General features: G+C 48.0%; 2 protein-coding genes across 6 annotated transcripts in view; one reads left to right on the top strand and one right to left on the bottom strand.

Annotated features, from left to right (window-relative positions):
* Positions 1-11,180, bottom strand: part of CHTF18 (chromosome transmission fidelity factor 18) — a 44,957-nt gene extending 33,777 nt beyond the window's left edge. For 3 of the 4 annotated variants that reach the window (XM_077828114.1, XM_077828113.1, XM_077828115.1), the window contains exons 1-11: positions 11,052-11,180; positions 9,862-10,140; positions 9,109-9,253; positions 8,170-8,368; positions 7,930-8,019; positions 6,445-6,497; positions 4,491-4,635; positions 3,533-3,745; positions 2,320-2,417; positions 2,090-2,213; positions 1,026-1,171 (exon numbers count right to left, since the gene is read on the bottom strand). In XM_077828114.1, coding sequence (XP_077684240.1) covers positions 1,026-1,171; positions 2,090-2,213; positions 2,320-2,417; positions 3,533-3,745; positions 4,491-4,635; positions 6,445-6,497; positions 7,930-8,019; positions 8,170-8,368; positions 9,109-9,253; positions 9,862-10,140; positions 11,052-11,136 — 1,577 coding nt within the window. In that variant the 5' untranslated portion in view covers positions 11,137-11,180. Of the gene's footprint in view, positions 1-1,025; positions 1,172-2,089; positions 2,214-2,319; positions 2,418-3,532; positions 3,746-4,490; positions 4,636-6,444; positions 6,498-7,929; positions 8,020-8,169; positions 8,369-9,108; positions 9,254-9,861; positions 10,141-11,051 lie in introns of those variants that run through there. The other variant, XM_077828118.1, reaches the window with a different exon arrangement.
* A 143-nt stretch (positions 11,181-11,323) lies between these two features.
* On the top strand, positions 11,324-19,266 carry RPUSD1 (RNA pseudouridine synthase domain containing 1). 2 transcript variants are annotated; one of them, XM_077828981.1, is made up of 6 exons: positions 11,324-11,395; positions 13,093-13,334; positions 14,403-14,526; positions 16,853-16,955; positions 17,078-17,179; positions 17,660-19,266. In XM_077828981.1, exons 2-6 carry the CDS (start codon positions 13,153-13,155, stop codon positions 18,058-18,060), a joined length of 912 nt encoding a protein of 303 aa, XP_077685107.1. In that variant the 5' UTR covers positions 11,324-11,395; positions 13,093-13,152; the 3' UTR covers positions 18,061-19,266. The 2 variants fall into 2 exon arrangements, with proteins under 2 accessions (XP_077685107.1, XP_077685106.1); XM_077828980.1 differs by lacking the exon at positions 11,324-11,395 and adding an exon at positions 12,621-12,812.
* The last annotated feature ends 258 nt before the right edge of the window (positions 19,267-19,524 follow it).

Genomic DNA, 19,524 nt, shown 5'->3' with positions numbered 1-19,524 from the left:
GGGAATTGCTTTCACATAACGAATCAGTGTCTTCACCAGAGGTCCCCAAAGTGTGGGGCGCGTCCCGCAAGGGGGGCACAGACGAACATAGAATCATAGACTATCAAGGTTGGAAGGGACCTCAGGAGGTCATCTAGTCCAAAGCCCTGCTCAAAGCAGGACCAATCCCCAATTTTTGCCCCAGATCCCTAAATGGCCCCCTCAAGGATTGAACTCTCAACCCTGGGTGTAGCAGGACAATGCTCAAACCACTGAGCTATCCCTCCCCCCAGGGGTGCGTGGCAGGGCCTGGGCCAGCCCCCATGGGGGTGGGGAGGGAGCGCCACCCAGCTCCCAGCTCTGCTCCAGTCCTGCCCTCAGCTGCGTCCCCCAGCTCCAGTGCCCGGCGCCATCCCCAACCTCAGTGTGGCTCTGTTCCTGGCTTGGGGCCGAGGCTAGGGTAAGGCCAGGAGCAGAGCCACACCTGGCCAAAGGCCTGGCTGCCAGCCCCCACCGCAGCCCAGCTGCGGCTCCACTCCTGTTCCTGCCCACCCAGAGTGACCAAACAGCAAGTGTGAAAAATCGGTCCAGGGGCTGGGGGTAATAGACACCTATATAAGAAAATACCCTGAATATCAGGACAGTCCCTATAAAATCAGGACATCTTGTCAGCCTACACCCACCCACAGCTGCAACCCCAGCTTCGGCCCCCTTACCCCTATCCACCCACCAGCCCCTTCCAGATGTGGCCCCATTCCCGGCCCAGCAGGGGTGCGTGGACCAGGGTAAGGGGGCACCCTCCAAAAAGTTTGGATACCACTGGTCTTCACATTCACACCACACAAACCACGTACTCAGTGTGGTTTGCAGAGAAGGAAGCAAAGCATTCAGAAGTAAAGCGAAACACCGCCATTCTTTATTCTAGACCCAGCCTTCCGCAAGGCATGGAGCAGCCAGCAACCCCAGCTGGTTGGTTCTGGTTTTATGCCTGATCCTATCTTCAATTTCCTGACCCAGAGTGAAAGGCCTAAATGAAAGATACTAACTGGTCATTGCAAATGCAGATGATTGGCCTTAATAAGATGCCGCCTTCCCTTCTCCTTTTTCTGCCACCTGCTCCACCAGGGTTAGCTGCCGGCTCAGTCTCCGTGTCCTTACGGTTGATGATGCTTAGCAGCACATTAATAGAAGCCTTGAAGAATTGGGTGTGGGAAAGAAGGGAAAAAAGAGCGAATGTTAGTTATTGAGGGATGCAGGAAAGAGTTAATACAACTGAGCGAATTCCCAGCGATGGGGGAAAGGTGGGGGGTGAGTCAGGATGCTCGACTCCAGTGCTGCTGGGTGGGGCACTGCTCAGCTGGATCTCTCTTCTGCAGGGTCTTCTGCCCAAGATCAAGCACAGAACTGATGTTAGCATGAAATCTGTCCCTTACTGGGGGACTCTATGCTGGCATCGCTGGGGGGGCGGGCACTGCAATCCAATCTCTGAGCTCTAGGTCCTGTATGTATCCTCTCCCCAAGACACCCAAGCGTACCGAATGGTTTTTTTTGGAAGGCAGCTGACCAGCACACAGCCCAGTTAAAGGCTTCACCCCATTCTACAACTGAACTCTATCGCTCCCATTTCCGACTTGCTTAGAACCCTCTCGACCTCTTCCGCATTACACGCGGCACGCGTTGCAGCCATGAGTCGCCACCCAAGGAGTCAGGCTTTGACATCTCATTGGTCCTAGCCAAGGGAGAAGCCAGGCTAAGTTCTTCTCTCTCAAAAAGTTACTGACCAGTCTGGACTTGCAAAGGAGAGCGATGGTGATGAAACACACCTGCAGCAAACCACTAAGGGTCAGATTTTTAAAGTATTAAAGTGTCTAGTGAGTTTTTCCAAAAGCCTCTAGCCAGTAACTCCCACAGATTTCAGTGGGTGCCAAGCAAGTAGGTGTTTTTGAAAATGTCACTGCGTGCCTAGATACCTTTCAAAATCTGGCTCTAAGAGTCCCGGTCATTTTCCTGCTCCCCCAATACAGAAGAACAAGTGACGAGGAAACGGTAGGATCTCCCCAGCTATGAAACCCAAGGTTCCCCCCCCCCCCCCCCAAGTCATGGGGCTTACAGTTGGCGCACCGTCTATCTCATCAATGATCAGGCAGTTTGGCTTCTCACTGGCCCCCAGCACAGATTTCATTTGAGTAGCAGCGTCAATCCGCGTTTTGAATATGTCTGGGCTGCGGTCATCACTGAAACAAAAGCCGTTTGGAGACATTTATACCCTCTTGAGTTTATTCGGCCTTGAAGATCTCCTGCCAGGATAGACTGGAAGGCCAGGCAGGAGAACCGACTCACCTGGCATTCATTTCAACTGCATTGTATCCCGCTTGCTTGGCAATAACGTGGGCCAGCGTGGTCTTCCCCAAACCCGGTGGGCCACACAGCAGCGCCACCTACAGCAGAGAGTGGGAATGCAGAGCAATGCACACCGTGTGCCCAGCACAGGAGACCGTCGCTCGATACCAAACAAGGTCTATGTTGCAAAGGGTCAAAGCTCTACAGCCTGAAAACTGCTCTGTCTTCAAAGCTGCCCCGTCTTCTACCTCTCAAGACTCCACGAACTTCTTGGCATTCAGATCCTATGGTGCTTTATACAGCAACACTAGCCCAGTATCCTGATCAAATCCCAGTTTGGGTCATTGTAACCTTGCCTATTTAATTCCTGCCATTTCAATGAAATTCTTCTTCACTTCCTGTCCTAAATGATCCTGTGGTACTGCTATTAAACAACAGCCTCTGTCCACCGTAGCAGTGGCTGCACTGATTGCTATAGCTATGTATTTTACATACCTAAGTCTGGCCAAGTTATAAAAGCAAATGAAAACAGTTCACTTATTCAAAGCGATGGGAGAATCCATTAATGGAACACATAAGGCAACCTTAACTATAGGCATCAGTGCCAGCAATATGTATGATGGTATATTTAAGTTTGTAGAGTGCTTTGAGATCCCTTCAGGGTGACACATTCTGCATAAGTGGTTAAGATCCCAGCAATGTATTTACTTAAAACAATCTTTGCCATAACCTTAATTTGTATCCCTTAATTTGCTGTTTAATCCAGCAGAGGAGATGTATGCAGTGCTATTCCGCTGTTGAGTATCTATTCTTGTTTTCCCTTCAAAATCCATTTATGGGACAGAGCTAAGCTGACCAAATCATAAGCCAAATGTATGATTTTAACCTCCTATGATGTATTTGTGCAGCGCTGCCCTCTGCTGGAAGGAATCGTGCCTGCTTAAGGGTACATAATGTCACCTCTAGTGGAGGGGATTTTCAGAAGACAAGCTTGAACTACAGGACAAGCACAAGTATGCGCCCAGCTGCAGCTGCCTGTGCTTGGAACAGTCTCCTTTCACTCCAGCCGCTATCCCACTTTTTAAACTTGCAAGATGCAAGCGCAAGCAGAAGTTGACAGGAAAACCCCAAGAATTCACTTAAATTCTAAAAAGTAAATCCAAATTTCTCAGGGTTGTGCTGGAAGAGGAGGGGCCAAGCTGCTAATATGCACCTTGTATTTGGGTCTCTTGTGGTGATCCAGCTCAGCTTCCAGAATCTCTTCTGTGAATTGTGCCTTACTTCTCCATTTGTTCTGCTGGTCCTTGGGCTGTTTGAATGGAGGGCGAGCGTCAACACTCGGCTTGGCTTTCTTCACGGGTTTTTCCCTTCCGAAGACCAGCACGTCCCACAGCTTCAGCCACTTCAGAAGGCAGCGATTTGTGTACTGAATGACAGAGGAGGAAAGGGGGAAGGATAAATAATCAAAGGAGCTTGAAGGATCTGCCTGAGCAGAAAATGAGAAGCAGACGAGTGCAAGAGAGCCTCCCATGTACAGAGCTGAAAGTATCCTCCCCTGTAGCTTAAAAAGCTACCGTTTATGGACCGCAAAGATCTCGGTTGGGAGGTTCTTTTCCATGTGCACACATGAAACAACCAACGAGCTGAGCAGATCAGACTCGAGCCTTCAGGAGGCAGTAGGGATTTCTCCCCACCCCAGCCTCAGCCCCTCAATAAACACACAATTGGGTGTCCCAATACATGGATATAATTAACTAAATCAGGCATTTGACATTTTAGTCTTCTTGACTGGAAGGTGCCATTTGGGTTAGAGGCAGCAGCACCATCTAGCGGGCCCAGCACTGGATTAGGAATCAGGAGACCTGTGTTGTATGCGCAGCTCTGCCATTGGCCTGCTAGGTGACCTAGACATGTCCCTTCCCACCTCTCTGCCTGTTTTCCCTCCCCCCCTTTGTCTCGCTTGGCCATTTAAATGTTAGGTTGTTTGGGGCAGGGACCATCTCTCACTATATGTATGAGCAGCACCCAGCACAATGGGGCCCTGATCTCAGCTGGGGTTTCCAGGAGCTGCGATAACACAAACAACAATAATTTGGCACCAGAAACCCCCAGGATTAAAGAACTATCATAAAAAAAAACCCCATCAGGTCTACTTTATATAGAGATCTTACATCATCACTGAGCAGCTCCGTGTAGTGTCTAGGAGTGAATCTGTCGACCCACAGGCAGTGCAGCACAGATTCCTCCTCATCGTCAGCACCATCCATTTCCTCGTTAGGCTCCTGGGTCTCATTTCCAGCCTCTCCAAGGAGGGGACTGCAAGGAACAAGGCAGAGATTAAAAACCTCAGAGCACAAAGTGCCCACCCATGAGAGCCTGTACTAGAGTCAAAGGAAAGATCAGGCAATAGTCATCATCTATAAATATAAACACTAGCCTAGGTACAAAACATCCAACACCAAAAGGACAGAAGAGATCCTAAATCCAGCTAACTTAATCCAGTTAGAGAAATCCACCTGAGCAGTTAGTTCTCCCTTCACCGCATTTCTCTAACTGCCCCAGGTCATGGGCTACATGCTAGCCCACTGAGCAACTTCTACCTATTCAGTGTTGAGGTTTTTCGAAAGATCACAGACTGCACTGGATAAATAGAAGTGATGGGGCTTGGGTATTTTTTAGGGCTGTCAATTAATGACAGTTAACTCACACAATTAACTCAAAAAAATTAATCGCGATTAATAGCCGTTTTAATCGCACTGTTAAACAATAGAATACCAACTGAAACTTATTAAATATTTTTATGTTTTTCTACTTTTTCATATATATTGTATTCTGTGTTGTAACTGAAATCAAAGTGTATAATATTTTTGACTATAAATATTTGCACTGTAAAAATGAGAAACAAAGGAAATAGTATTTTTCAATTCACCTCATACAAGTGCTGTTGTGCAATCTCTTTGTTGTGAAAGTGCAACTTACAAATGTAGATTTTTTTTTGTTACATAACTGCACTCAAAAACAAAACAATGTAAAACTTCAGAGCCTACAAGTCCACTCAGTCCTACTTCTTGTTCAGCCAATCGCTAAGACAAACAAGTTCGTCTACAGTTACAGGAGATAATGCTGCCCTCTTCTTATTTACAATGTCACCAGAAAGTGAGAACAGGCATTTGCATGGCACTTTTGTAGCACGGGTTTCCAGCAGCGGTCACACCATCGCCAAGCACAGAGGTAAAATAACCTCTCGACTTGTCCTGGAGATTCCCCTGCTGATGCATCCCAGAATCACATTAGCTCTTTTGGTCACAGTATCACACTGGGAGCTCATGTTCAGCTGGTTCTCCACCCCCACCCCCACCCCCAAATTATTTTCAGAGTCACTGCTGCCCTGGATACAGTCCCCAATCCCATAGGTATGGCCTACGTTCTTTGTTCCTAGATGGATTCATGTACATACAGCCATACTAAAACGCATATTGTGTGCACGCACCCAGCTTACCAAGCAATCCAGATCGCTCTGTATCAATGACCTGCCTTCTTCATTGTTTACCACTCCCCCAATTTTTGAGTCATCTGCAGTTATCGGTGATGATTTTATGTTTCCTTCCAGGTCATTGATAAAAATCTTGACTAGCATAGGGCCAAGAATACATGCCTGCTGGACCCTACTGGAAACATTATTACAGTAACACCTGGAGGCCTCATCTGAGATCAGGGTCCCACTGCGCTAGCTGCTGTACATATATGTAGTAAGAGACCATCCCTGCCTCAAAGAGCTCACAGTCTATATAGACATGAGAGGCAAACAGCAAGCGAAAAAGGATGATCATGTTACAGATGGGGAACTAAGGCATGGTGTGATTAAGTGACATGCCCAAGGAAATCTGCGGCAGAGCTGGAAATTGTACCCAGATCTCCCGAGTTCCAGTTCATGTCTTGGACCACAAGGCCATTCTTCGACCTAAAGAAACCCTCTAGAGCAGGCTCCAATGAGCAGGAAGCATCAGTGGCTGAATCCCAACAGAAGCCTCATCGTGGTGACGGAAGCGGCACCAGAGAGCGACGTGTGAGAACCCTGGCAGTAGATGCTAGAAGGACAGAAGGAGAATTGCCAAAATGACCCACCTGTTTAATATTTCGGTCAGCCGCTCCGATGCCTCCAAAACCCGCCTCCGACGCTTAAAAACAAACAGGGGTGCGATGGGGGTCAGAAATGCTCTAATACATGGCTGGTGACTTAGCAGGGATTTCATAACTAATGCTCTTTGCCTGGCAGGGTGGCAAGGAGGTTATGCCATGATGACTATTTTGCTTTAGTCCAAGAATTAAAATCCATATATTAAAATACGTCACTTCCCCGGTGGGCATTCTCCAGACCTGGCTGTTCAGGGACACGATATTTGAGGCCATGTTTTCGAAAGGTCTCCATCTGTGCTTGCAATAAAACAATCTGTGTGCGTCTGGTGGGTCCTTTGGTGCAAGTATGAATGAGGCCGAGCACTCAAACACTGACTGCATGCTCCTCAAGAAGGCCATCTGGCCAATTCTGAAGAACCAGGTTTTCTGATCTACCATATACAAAAAAAGCTAGTTTACAGAGTGCTACCCTCTCCTAGCTCATTTTGATCTCAGTGTTCTATCCACACAAGAAAGAAAAATGAATCATGTAAATTTGTTGCTGGATATAATCTATATGGTCCCTCTGGGGTCGGTACATTCACATCCTGAGGGTGTTTACACTGAAGCAGGACCACCTGTTACAATCTGGTCAATTGTCTTGGTAGCTGAAACAGCCAAGAGCTTTTCTGACACTGAGGTGAAAGTGACCAACGAAACCTTGGATCACCAGTGATGGACACAGACTGGCCATCCAGCTAGACCGTCTTAAAGACCTAGCTAGAAATCAGTTTGCATGGCGCTCGTTCTGCAAGGAGACTACATTCCTTAAGGATCTGCTTTTTGATGGTAATCTATATGGAGCCATGCCTGGAAACCAAACATTTCATATGGGAAAGGAAGGAGAAGGGTTAGTCCAACAGAACAGACTCAAAGGGAAGCGGGGGAAGCCATCTCACACATTATTTGAGTCATGTTAAGTGGGCAAAGCACTTAAGAATACAGGGAATAAATTGACTAGGGGTGACATTTTCCAAAGCATGTAAGCGACTACATCCCATTTTGAAAAGTGACTTAGGAATTTAGGAGACTAATTCTCATTGAAAGCCAACAGGACTTTGGCTGTAAGTCACTTACGTTCTTCTGGAAATGTTACCACAGTCTTTTTCCATCTCTAACTTCTACCATCAAAAGGGAAGCAAGCAGCAGATCAGAAAAATACACCTGCTGGCGATACTTTAGAACATCCGGAACTTTGATTTTCAGGTGTGTCTGCTAATTCTGGGTACCCAGCTTGACACACTGATAGCTTAATTCTTTCATAGGTTCCACAAACTACAGTCAGAACTGCAGGAGCTTAAGCTGTATGGAAACTAAAGATCGAGGCACCCAGAATTAACAAACACTTGAAGATTCAGGTCGTTGATGCCTGACCCTAGAAATATCAATTGCTAGCTGAGAGAAAGAGCTAGAAATAGGAATTGGGTACCATACCTCTTCAGACACTTGCTCCTTTAGGTAGGAAAAAGGAACCCCCAGTAAATGAAGTGGTCTTTGTGCGTTCCAGCCCAGAGAGTTGGGGAGCTGTAAAGATCAGAGACTGCACTAGTATTTACAAAGCACAGGTTCATATTTCACCCTTAGCAAGAGACTCTAGAGTTACTCGGCTTCCATCACTGCATTGGAGGCCACAGAACAACCTAACCAACCCAGTCCCCAGTTGCCAGATCTTACCTTCACTCCAATTCTGGAGTGATCTTCCTTCAGAACCATGAAGACTCTGGTGCCATCAGCGGAAGTCACATTGACATAGTCCTCCAGGATGGGCGGGCGCTTGAGAACCCGTTTCGGGTCCTTTTTAGGGGGTGGCGTCACGCACAGCGGAACCATGTCGCTCACTTCCATGCTATCCGGGCTCAGGAACTTTGGACTCCTTTAAGACAGGGACACAAGAGAAAGTGCCCATGAAATCACATTCCCAGCAGGCTAAACTCAATGTACCAAAACATTCAAATCTAATACACCCCAAATCAGATTTCATGGGCCTTTCTAGGTCACCAGAAAATGGCAACAAATACAAGCAGGAAAACGCTGTGCAAACTTCCACCCAACAAAGCTCGGTCATCCACACAAAGCCTGTCATGCAGCATTCCCAGCTATTCTAGCACTGGGCGCCCTCCACACGGCTCTGCCAACGTACCTACGTGCTGGTCTTCAGCACTTTGTAGTCTCGTCACCCGCACAGCTTCTGTCCTGATATTACAGTCCCCCCCATACCCTACCCTCAACCTTGACTCCCCGCATATCCTGTTAGTCCAGTCCTGCTCTTCCTGCCCTGTCAAAGTCCCTGAACCTGACCTCAAGCTCCTGCCAGGCCCAAGCAAGGCACTCAAATGTCACTGCAATGAGTATGGTATGAAAGTTTAGATAGCGAGGGGTCTCTCTGGAGCAGAAACCACCTGCGCTGTTGTGTGAAGTGGAAACAAAAAGGGACTAGGATAAAGCCACCCAACTCGTTTTCCCTTGTAACCTAAATGGACATCTGACCCCAAGCTTCCAACGACCTTTAGTTTACTGCACAAGTTTAGCTCCAAGATTTAAAATTACTGACTGCCAAGGGCCTTCCTCACAACAGTGACAAAATAACGAGAAAAGGATCCAAATCCTGTTAACCTGGCACTCTGTGGTTTGGAGCAGTCCCCCGGGGAAGGAGGCGGGGTAATGTCGTCCTGGGGGAAATCAGGAGAGGCCAATTTGTCCTCCGCACCAAAATTCAGCTTCTTAACGGCTTCAAGTCTTCGTCGCTTTGGCTTAGGAGCTGTTAGACACAAAGTGAAGTGGGGGAGGGAATGCCGATCAAAGCAGGGTATTTACAGAGAGCTAATACAACTCCTTTCATCCAAAGATCTCAATGCACTTTGTAAGCATTCGTGAATGGCGCTTCACATCCCCTTGTATCCCCTTTTAACAGATGGACAACTGAGAAACAGTAAGGCAAACTGACTTGCCCAAAGAGTCAACAACAGAGACAAGAACAGACACCGGAAGTCCGAGTTTCCAAGATTGTCCTGCCAAGACACACACACAAATGTTTCCTGAATTACAGAGATCCCATAAAGTAAATTTTTCAGCGCAAGGCTACACGGTTCTGGCCTGCTCAGGGCCCACCTTTGAGACACCCTGGGAAATGAACTTCAGGTGCCTCAAAGAGGAACGTGGGCTTGGGAGACGGGTGGGAGGTGTCTGCTTTACCCTCTAGGTAAGAGCAAACATGGCAAGCTGGCCAATCCAGCGTCATGCCAATAGTCTGAGCTGCAAAGGGAATCAGCTGCTACGAAGGGCATTTAGGTGGAGGCAAAGGGAAGCACAAAAGGGCCTTGGCCTACAGGTATATAAAGCTAACCAAAGAGCATTTCCAAAACGTACTGAGCACAGCAGGAGGCTGGCGAGGGGGCAAGCTCCCCGAACACTCCTCCTCCTCCTCGGATTCATGCAGAATATGCTCTAGATGCCGCTTCCTTGGGTTAGCCTCCCCAGCGCTCTCCGCGGCTTTTGTCTGGTGTTGAGAGTCCTTTTCCTGGCCTGGCTTGCAATTTAGAGCAGCAGAGTCCTTAACCCCATCCCCGGCTGTGATGGCTTCTTCAAATGTCTGCTTTCTGCTCCGGAGCTGGGAGACTTTCGGGGCCAACAGCTGAGATGGGACATCTGAAAGGGATATTTTAAAAAAAACGACAGTGATATGAGGTGACGCCTCTGCATGGGGGGGAAGCAGCCATGAATAAGCCTGATTTTAGCAAAGGAGATGCCAAACCAGACTGCAACACCGGCCAGCCAGCAGGCATAGCACCAAACTAGTCCTTTAGCCCAGCTGAGCGTGAACAGGTTTCTTTTAATATCCAGGTGGGTTCCGTCTACATTTGCTAGTCAAGCCAAGTTCCAGGTCCGTCCAGCTAGAAGCAAGTTTAGACATGGTTGCTTGCCCCAGGGAGATGGAACCTAAGTATTGGTGATTGTATTAAGAAATGTACCACACGCGTTTTTATCACGTAAAACCCTCAGATAAAATTCACTGTTACTCAAGTTTAAAACTTGCAGGGAGACTAGTCAACATCCAAGACCAACACTATGTACAAGCAAAAAAAAAAAAAAACCAAGGAGGACCTGTGGCAGCTTAGGGACTAACAAATTTCTTTGGGTATAAGCTTTCGGGGGCTAAAACCCACTTCACTGCATTCGATAAGGTGGGTTGTAGCCCACAAAAGCTTATGCCCGAAGAAATTTGTTAGTCCCTAAGGTGCCAAAAGTACTCCTCGGTTTTTTTGCTGATACAGACTAACACGGCTACCCCTCTGAAACCTGTCACTATGCACAAGGGCATTAGGTAACCGCCACAGTATGATAAACCCCTTCCTGATGGACTGGCTGCTGGACCAAGGCTGAATCTCCTGATAACAGTAGGCAGCCCCGGCTTTGCCATCCTGAACTCAGCTCTGCCAGGGGCCGGAGGGGGCCCCACCTCTCTCGCCCCGCAGATCTTGCCATGCCAGTGCAAGCATGACGGCAACACGCTACAAACAAACCAGCAGCTGGTTTCGGACACACACAGCGCCACCCACCTTCCATCTCTGCCAGCACCTCCAGCTCGTCCGCAAACTGCTGGTCGAACTCATCTTCGATGCCATACAGCTCCGGCTCCTCCATGAGCCCGGCCCCGAGCTGAGCTCCACTCCCCCAGCCTTGCACCGCCGACCGCCCGGGCTCCTCTTGCAGCTGCAAGCCGGGCTCGCGCGCCTCGCATGCCCTTCCGGGTAACGTTCCATCCCGCCGCCTCGCGAGCCGCTGATTGGCTGCCTCGCCCTCCGCGCGCCGCGGCCCGGCTCGTGCCGCTCCCGGCTGGAAACAATGTAGCCGCGGCGCCTTTCCGCCAGCCCAGGGCGCAGGGCAGCAGCTGCCTCGGCAGGTCGGTCGCGCTCGGTGCATTTCGGGGGTGCGTTGGAAGCAGGTTTTCGCTGCTGGGGGACCCCCCCCGGGCCAGCGCAAAAAGGCGGGGGAGGGGTTTGCACGAATGTCCTCATTTCTCTCCCCTGCAGGGACCCTCGCCCCTTCGCTTTTGCTGGTTTTGCAGCTGGAGCCGCTGTCTCAAGAAGAAGTTGCCCAGGAGGCCCGCTGAGTCCTGGCTGGGGGCGGCAGAGGACGCACTGACTAGGCTCAGGGCACGTTATCCTTCAATCGGCCTCATCGTACATTAAAATAAGCGCCCCTCGCCGGCGCTCCTGCCTTTAGGAGGGGTCAGTGGCAAGAAGCGGTGGATGAAGGGGGTTGTTACCTGTGGGGTACCCACAACGGGATGTGGGTACCAACAACACCTGGGGCCTGCATCCCTTTTTTTCTCCTGATGTGCATCATTGGATGCTGACTGCTACCAAAGCAAGCCTCATTTTTGACAGGCGCTCAGACTACCCAGGAGAATATACCGTATAGTGTAGGGGACAATCTTGTATTGTGCCCTGGAGGTGCTGGATGGGTTCGCGGGTAGAATCGTTTCCGTTTTCAGTCATTCAGCCTGAACGGCAGGTGGTTTATTTTGTATCTAAAAATCAGTGGCGGTGAAGGAGCACAATGCATGTTGTGTTCCCGTCACACTGGTTTCTGACATTAAATGCACACTGTCCAATTTAAAATCATCCACTGTTTACAGACCATTCTTTGCCTATATTACTGACAACACGGATTCAGGTACCAGCAGTTTCTGTAGTTCAAAGACATCGCCTGAGGTTGTAACGGAAAGGATTTTAAAAATCCAAGTTACCTTTCACTCTTGATGGCTTGTGTTTACATTTTGCATTGCTCACAGCTTGATCAGTGAAGTGACTTTCACTTTTGTATTTAGGGCTGCAGTTTTTCAGTTTCAGCCAATGCAGGGCTATAAACAGATCGTATGTATATCTTTCAAAATGGCTTTTCCCCATGGATTATACATTTTTTAATGGCACAGTAACATTTCTCTTGGGTTTTGTAGAAGCTTTGTTTTACAGCATCTAAATTTTGGGCCTAGTCTGAGTTGACTGCATCCTTTCAATCATGGCCAGTGCAAAAGCCTGTCTGAAATTTAGCAAGTGCAGTGTATCTGCCCCCCACGTAAATCCCCCACGTAAATCCCACAGGGTGCGCTCGTTATTATAAATTATTTGTATTGTGGTAGTACCTAGGAGCCGCAGCCATGGACAAGGACCCCGTTGTGTTAGGCGCTATACAACCGCATTGTGACTCCTAAATGTTGCATAGAGAGTAGAAGTGAGAGGGTTCACTGCCCTTTGTACACAGCTGGAAGTGGGGAAACCATGAACATCACCACATCGCTGTACATCCCACAACAGGTGGGTGTGCTCACTATTATTAATTACCTGTGTTATGATCGTGCCTCAGTCAGGGTCCCATTGTCATCGTTGCTGTATTAACACAATAAAAGACAGTCCCGGCCCCAAGGAGTCTTTCTATGAGAAAACACATCAAGGGGGCGTGACAAACAATCGAAGAGGGTGGATGAAGGGAGGTGTGGAGCTTTCAACAGCTGGAGTGCGACAATGCTTCTGCACCGTGTCACAGAAGTCCAGTGTATGTTTGATGGATTTTGATGCTTTTTGCTTTGTTTTGAAGGATTTTATAAACGAAAGAGCACGCTCCCAAGGTTGAACGCTTACTTCCCTTCAAAGGGCCATGGAGCCGGGCAGCATTGATAACTTGTCCATCCTGTACCAGAGCTCTGACTTCATTGTGGTCAACAAGCACTGGGATGTTCGCATCGACAGCAAGATGTGGTATGAGAAGCTGACCCTGCAGAGCCAGCTGAAGTACCGTTTCCCAGAGCTGGCTGACCCAGACACGTATTATGGCTTCAGGTAAGTGAGCACGGAAGGGCAACGTTCATCTCAGCTCGACAGAGATGTTATCCCAATGCTCTAAATGCACGTCCTCTCCGAGACAGCTGAGATGTTCCAGGAACATGAGCTTGCAAGACTAGGACGCAGAAAGCCAGGGATGAAACAGTCACAGGCCAGGGCAATCGACTTTAAAATGAGCTACCAGAGCAGATTCGTCTGAACCAAAACCTGGCCACCTTCAGAACATGCGACCGTGCCCCACTGTAATGGAAGCCAAGAAAGCAAGGAGAAGGGGAAAGAGGGAGAAGGTAAAGCTAGAATCACTCCTGAAACCTGGGACCGGCAAAGAGCAGAATCCATCACACACAGACAGTGCTTGGTGGATCTAAATTATCCACTGGAGCCCAGATCCTCAATGGTATTTAGGCACGTAACTCCCACTGAAATCATTAGAAATCATTTGAGGATAAAGGCCTAAGTACTGAGATCCTGACTGCAAACTGCTCTAGGTGGGCTGACTGCTGGGACATTCGGAATCCCTTTCCCTTATCAGTGGAAAGCCTCCATCCTCTGAGCAGCTTGCCCTAGATACTGCGATAATAGGCACTACAGAAAAACCAAACTGAGAATTAAAAGCACTTACAATTAATATAGATAAATAAGGTACAAGACGTCCCATTGAAGTGGTGCTCTACTAGCAATGAGGATTATCTGTAACTATTTCAGTAAAAGAAAATTCAAGTTGCCAGTGTCCCTTTAAGAATGGGCTGTCTTGAGAGTATGCTGAGCACTTACATAAGGCTTTGCATCTTCAGAGCTGGGCAGATCTGGACTACAGGCTCTTGGTGTGGGCCTGGGCTTGGGCCAAGATCCAGCATGTACTTAGATGTGCCCCAGCACCATAGATTAGCCTTTTAGGGTGGGATTTTCAAAGTAGCCTATGGGAGTTAGGCACCCAAACTCAGTGCCCTGTATTTAAACCATTACACCAGACTCCTGCTGTATGGGTGACAGAGCCAGCTGTGGCTTTTCAGAATCCCATGGAGGGTGTTTCTGACCCTCCCTTGCACTATCTATCTCTCCTAGGTTTTGCCACCAGCTAGACTTTTCCACCAGTGGGGCCCTCTGCGTTGCTCTCAATAAAGCGGCTGCCGGTAGCGCGTACAAGTGTTTTAAGGAACGGATGGTGAGCAAGGCCTACCTCGCTCTGGTAAGCGTAGCCCGCTCTGTCATGGTCCACGTCCTCTCGGCCACCATTCATTGCATCCTGCCCTTTTAATGGCAGTGTTACTCCCCGAGGCGTATAAACCGGTAGTGTGTCCTCAGCCGTTTTTGGTTAAGGTTGGGATTCCGAAGGCACATCTGGCTCACAGCTGTTCAGCAGCAGCACTGGTGATTAAGAGCTAGAACTAAACCAGAATGTCATATGTCCTGGTGATGAGATTGGAGCTTGCTCACAGAGGAGCCGTCTTAAAACCTGGCCCACACTGAGGATGTAAAATCCAGCATTGCCCAGGAGAGTAGGTGGTTTAGAGGATTTGCAATAGGACATAGATCCTTTCCTCCCTAATCCAACAATTTCAGTCCAGCCCATCTTGGTAGTTACTGCCAAGTCATTACCTTCTGACAACCGTGGTCTTACCAGTGGGTCTCAATAGAGTAAACCACTCCATCAGCAGTCCCCGGGGTGGTACTCTGACCAGGCAAGCGAAGGATCGAATGGACTGGAGTCTGATCACTGATAGAAGTGATCTGTACCAGCCGTTGGTGAGATGATACGTTATCCGCACTGGCAATGTGCATGCTGTACCGTTCCTGCATGTGGAGAAGAGCGTCTTCCAGGTCTGCCAATTTGGCACCTTTCACTGGCACCAAATAAGGAAATCCCTGTAGTATTGTGAGGGTCTGGACTTGCTGGTAATTGGCTGAATACTGGGCATGCCAAAAGAAAACAGATCCACAAAGCTTTAAAGGTAACCCAGGGGTGAAGGTTTCATGCATTAGTCAAGCAGTTTGGTAGTTCCATTGTTTCTACCTAGCTTGATTCACCGAACAATAGGTAAACCCTGATTGTACTGTTTGCTTCATATCTGAGGAGATTTAAGTACTTCCCTCCATGGGCAGCTCTACAGTAAAACCTTTGGCATGATTAAATCAGCATTGAAAATCAGTCGGTATAAATATGCCAGTAATCTTTTGATGACATAACTCTGCAGAGATCACAAGGATTTGGTTTTGAAGCAATCTTGAGTGAAGGCAGCCGCTTTGGGGTGGGGGGAATACTCCAAGATTATTTAATTCCTTAAATACAAGGATTCCTTCATCTTAGTAGCTGAGGATAAACGTGTGTGATTTCCAGTGGTCTTGTGTGTTACTCCCTTTTGAACTTCAGTTTTCATGAAATGTTTCTAATCTCTTTAATAACAATGGCGAGCACAGTTGAAAAAAGATGGTAATTAGTGCTTACATCCTGACTCACCAGAGCATTTAAGCACGTGTTTAACTTAGAAGTCGATGTGATTTAACCATATGCTTAAAATATGAATAGAGACTAGGGAGCCTGGAGTGAAAGAAATGCCATAGAGAGATCAGCTCCAGTGCACCTGTGTAATAACAGTGTATGCAATGTCACTTTCCCACTATTGGCTGTTGTTAGCCCCAGACGTTTCAGAGACAACTGTTGTGTGAATATAGTTTTGTGCTTATAGATATGAGCTGAGGGGAATCCTCTGCCTAGCAATCTGGCCAAGTTATTAATTCAAAGCCAGTTGCAGACAAACGGCTTATTATCAGTGACATTTGGATGGTATCTCAGGAGAAAACGAACATGCGTTGAGTAAATGTCACTTGGCATTGCTTCTGAGACAGAATCAATTTGTCCAGCAGAACTGAGGGATGTCAAGCATGTCCTCAGAGAGGCATCTTAGGAAGTACTATTGGTGTGTCTAGAGGTAATTATTGATACCCACTGTTAGTGTTGCAGGTGTTAGGAAGCACTAGTGCAAAAGTCTCTATGATAACCCACCCAAGATTTTATATCTGTGTGTGTGTGTGTACATGGCTATATTAGTATTGCTTCCAGAGTGGGTATTCTTTGTGTGAATCACATGTCTGAACTCTATTTTCTGTGTCGTATTAACAGTTGGATGCTGCCGCCATTGACATTTAGAATCGAGTACTCCGGGTCTGATGCTGAAAGTGACAGCACACAGTAGACGCATTGGAGTCCAGTGGGCTCTACAGAGATGCAGTGGTCTGCGTGCGCGCTGTCAGTTCCAGGATCGAAACCTTAGATCGTAAGTTCTTTGGTGCTGGGACTTTGCCGCCTTCTGTGAGAGCATGATTTTTTGTGTCAAGTTTCTGTTTTCTTGAGGGAAGAGTTGTGCCCAGAGTTGATGGCTCAGAAGAGGTTTCAATTGTTAAATTGCAATTTATTTCTGGGTTTTGTTTTTTCCAGTGGCCTGGAATTGTTCTGAGCTGAGTTTCAGGGGTTGGTTTGTCCCCTTAACTAACTAACTAACTCTTCTGTGCTGCAGGTCAGGGGCCACGTGAGTGAAAGCAGAATGACGATCCGTTATGCCATAGGGAAGAACACGACAGAGGGAATGACCCACATGATGTGTATTGAAGGGACAGAAGGTAAGCCTGCTCATAGATCAGACCCTGTGTCCTTTCCTTGCACTGTTATCTTGGTGGTTTGTCTCATGAGACTGGCAGCTGTGATGGATATGGCTGAACTCCTATTTCCCATCTTGTTTTAGGCTGTGAAAATCCAAAGCCTTGCCAGTCAGAGCTAAGCGTCCTCGAGCATGGTTCATATAGTGGTGACCCGGCAACTAAAGTGCTTCTACAACCACTGACGGGTAAGTGCTGGAGGGCTGAGGCAACCCCAGCATGGCACTGTTTCTTATGTTAGAGGGAGCCAGGCCTTAGGGCCTTGACTAGGGTGCAGAGCTGTTTTGCTGACTCACCCTGACAGTGGCGCTGGGTGTGTCTCATCAGCGAAAATATTGAGAATCTCTCTGAGGCAAGAGAGCTAGAGGGAAGGAGCAGGATGTCCTTCAGGGAGAAACCCCAGTCATCTGGCATTTGCAGTCCTGGGCCTTGTCTCTACTGTTGTGATTTGGTTCTGCACTGTGGACCAGAAGCATTTAGGGGCTAGAATGAGATGAAAGTCAAACTCATTGTCAGTCATGACCTAAATTGGGTCTTGAGCCCAGGTCTCCAAAAGTCAAAGAGTATGATGCATTCTCTCCCAACATCAGGGGCATCAAGAGCCAGGGATTCAATGTCAGCGTTTGAACTCTGTGCCCTTTACTCTTTCATTCCTGTGTTGCATTTAGGCCGGACACACCAGCTCCGGGTCCACTGCAGTGCCGCTGGACACCCCATAGTGGGAGACTTCACGTACAGCTTTAAGAAGGACAGTAACCCGTACAGAATGATGCTCCATGCCTACTACCTGCGGATCCCTACCAGGAAGGAACTGATTGAGGTGAATGCTCCTGACCCCTTTCTGACCTCTCTGGATAGCAACTGGGTCCCTCACCACACTGTGCACCGACTGGACGAGATGCTCCAGGAATTGAAGGACAAGACTATCCGGGTAGAGGAAGAGGAGAGGAACCATGAAGCATTGCTTCGTAGAGGAGGAGAAGAGATGCCGAGCAAAGCCAAGAGCCTGGAGACAGAGGAAGAACGAGCCAAGTGTGAGCAGTGGTTGGCAGAGTGGGCCTTGGCATGAGATGCTGCTCTTGCTGTGCATTTCAAACCCAATATTCCATTTCTCACTGTGGGACGTGACAGACAATCCCCCCGCCCATCCCAGGACCCAACACCACCTTCACGTCAGCACGTTTTTATGCCGAGCTATCTTAGAATGAATCCTCCAAGGGTTCGTTTCCGGGACTGAGATTTGACTTATTTTAGCATCAAGTAGGATTTTGTTTATTGCGAGTCAAGCTCCACCCCACCACGGGATGCACATTCTCCTTGTTCTGCAACTCAGCTACGGGATTTGAATGGCGTGCACCATACCAGAAATGAGGCAGAAGCCCCAGTGGCCTGCAACTCTGTATTAACGCTAAACTGCTGGGAGGGGTTCAGCAGAGCTGATCCATTTTAGGGCGCTCGTGCAGGGAACGGTGGAGCGCCTTTCAAACCTGTAGTACTAAACCATTGCCAGGATACAATCAATTTAAAGGGAATCAGTAATGGAGACGAGAAGGTGTGGACCTTACGCCTTTCTGGGTGGAATCTTTGGATCTGCTTTCACTTCCTCGTTCCTGCCTACTGATCATGTCCACTCACTGAGTCCTGTTAGCTATTGCTGTCTTCCAGTGCAGGGTATGAGGAAGTATCCTGCAGCATTTTGCATTGATCCCACTAAAAGGATGAGAGTCCTGCCAACCGGCCATGTGCTTTGCCAACGTGGGTAAACCCCAGTGAAACAGAGCATCTGGGAGGGTCCTCTTATTGGAGGGTAGGACTCACTACCTTTCCCAAGTCTGCATTTAGACCACTTTTATTCTTAAAAGGTTTTAAATTGATGAATACTAATGAATTTTAAACTTTCTAAGGAAATTTGACACTGAATACAGTCCTTGAACAGTTCTGCAGTGCTGTCGGTCTCAGATATTTGTAACATCACACTTCTAGTACACCGGCACCAGTAGCGGATTAAAAATAGCCAATGCCCCAAAAAGTTTCCCTACAGGTGGTAAGATTTTATTACATACTTTACTTATATGCTCCTTTTCTAAGAGCCCGCTCTTGCCTGCACATGTCACTCCTGCTGTGACTAAAAATTGGCATTCCAGGCAATTCTCAGCAGACAAGCACAATCCTAAGTAAATTCATGAGAATCACCTTGTTCTTCTATTGCCTGTGACAGGGTACTGCCTAAAAAGAAAAGGAGGACTTGTGACACCTTAGAGACTAACGAATTTATTTGAGCATAAGCTTTCGTGAGCTACAGCTCACTTCATCCACAGTATGCATCCGATGAAGTGAGCTGTAGCTCACGAAAGCTTATGCTCAAATAAATTGGTTAGTCTCTAAGGTGCCACAAGTACTCCTGTTCTTTTTGCAGATACAGACTAACACGGCTGCTACTCTGAAAAGGGGACTGCCTGGCTTTCATCACTAGATGGTGCCTTAGGCAGTCTCAGGTATCACAGACCATTTGTTTAAATTGTCTTAGGACTTC

Source organism: Eretmochelys imbricata, chromosome 10 (assembly GCF_965152235.1).
Source record: "Eretmochelys imbricata isolate rEreImb1 chromosome 10, rEreImb1.hap1, whole genome shotgun sequence".
Classification (NCBI taxonomy): domain Eukaryota; kingdom Metazoa; phylum Chordata; order Testudines; family Cheloniidae; genus Eretmochelys; species Eretmochelys imbricata.
Note: the sequence above shows the minus strand (reverse complement) of the source record. Positions and strands in the feature narration are given on the sequence as shown.

What these genes read in the sequence shown, in the direction of transcription:
- RPUSD1 (XM_077828981.1), top strand. Translation starts at nt 13,153, where the DNA reads ATGGAGCCGGGCAGCATTGATAACTTGTCCATCCTGTACCAGAGCTCT. An exon ending in GTGTATTGAAGGGACAGAAG is followed by an intron (nt 16,956 to 17,077) that starts GTAAGCCTGCTC and finishes ATCTTGTTTTAG; the next exon opens with GCTGTGAAAATCCAAAGCCT. An exon ending in GCTTCTACAACCACTGACGG is followed by an intron (nt 17,180 to 17,659) that starts GTAAGTGCTGGA and finishes TGTTGCATTTAG; the next exon opens with GCCGGACACACCAGCTCCGG.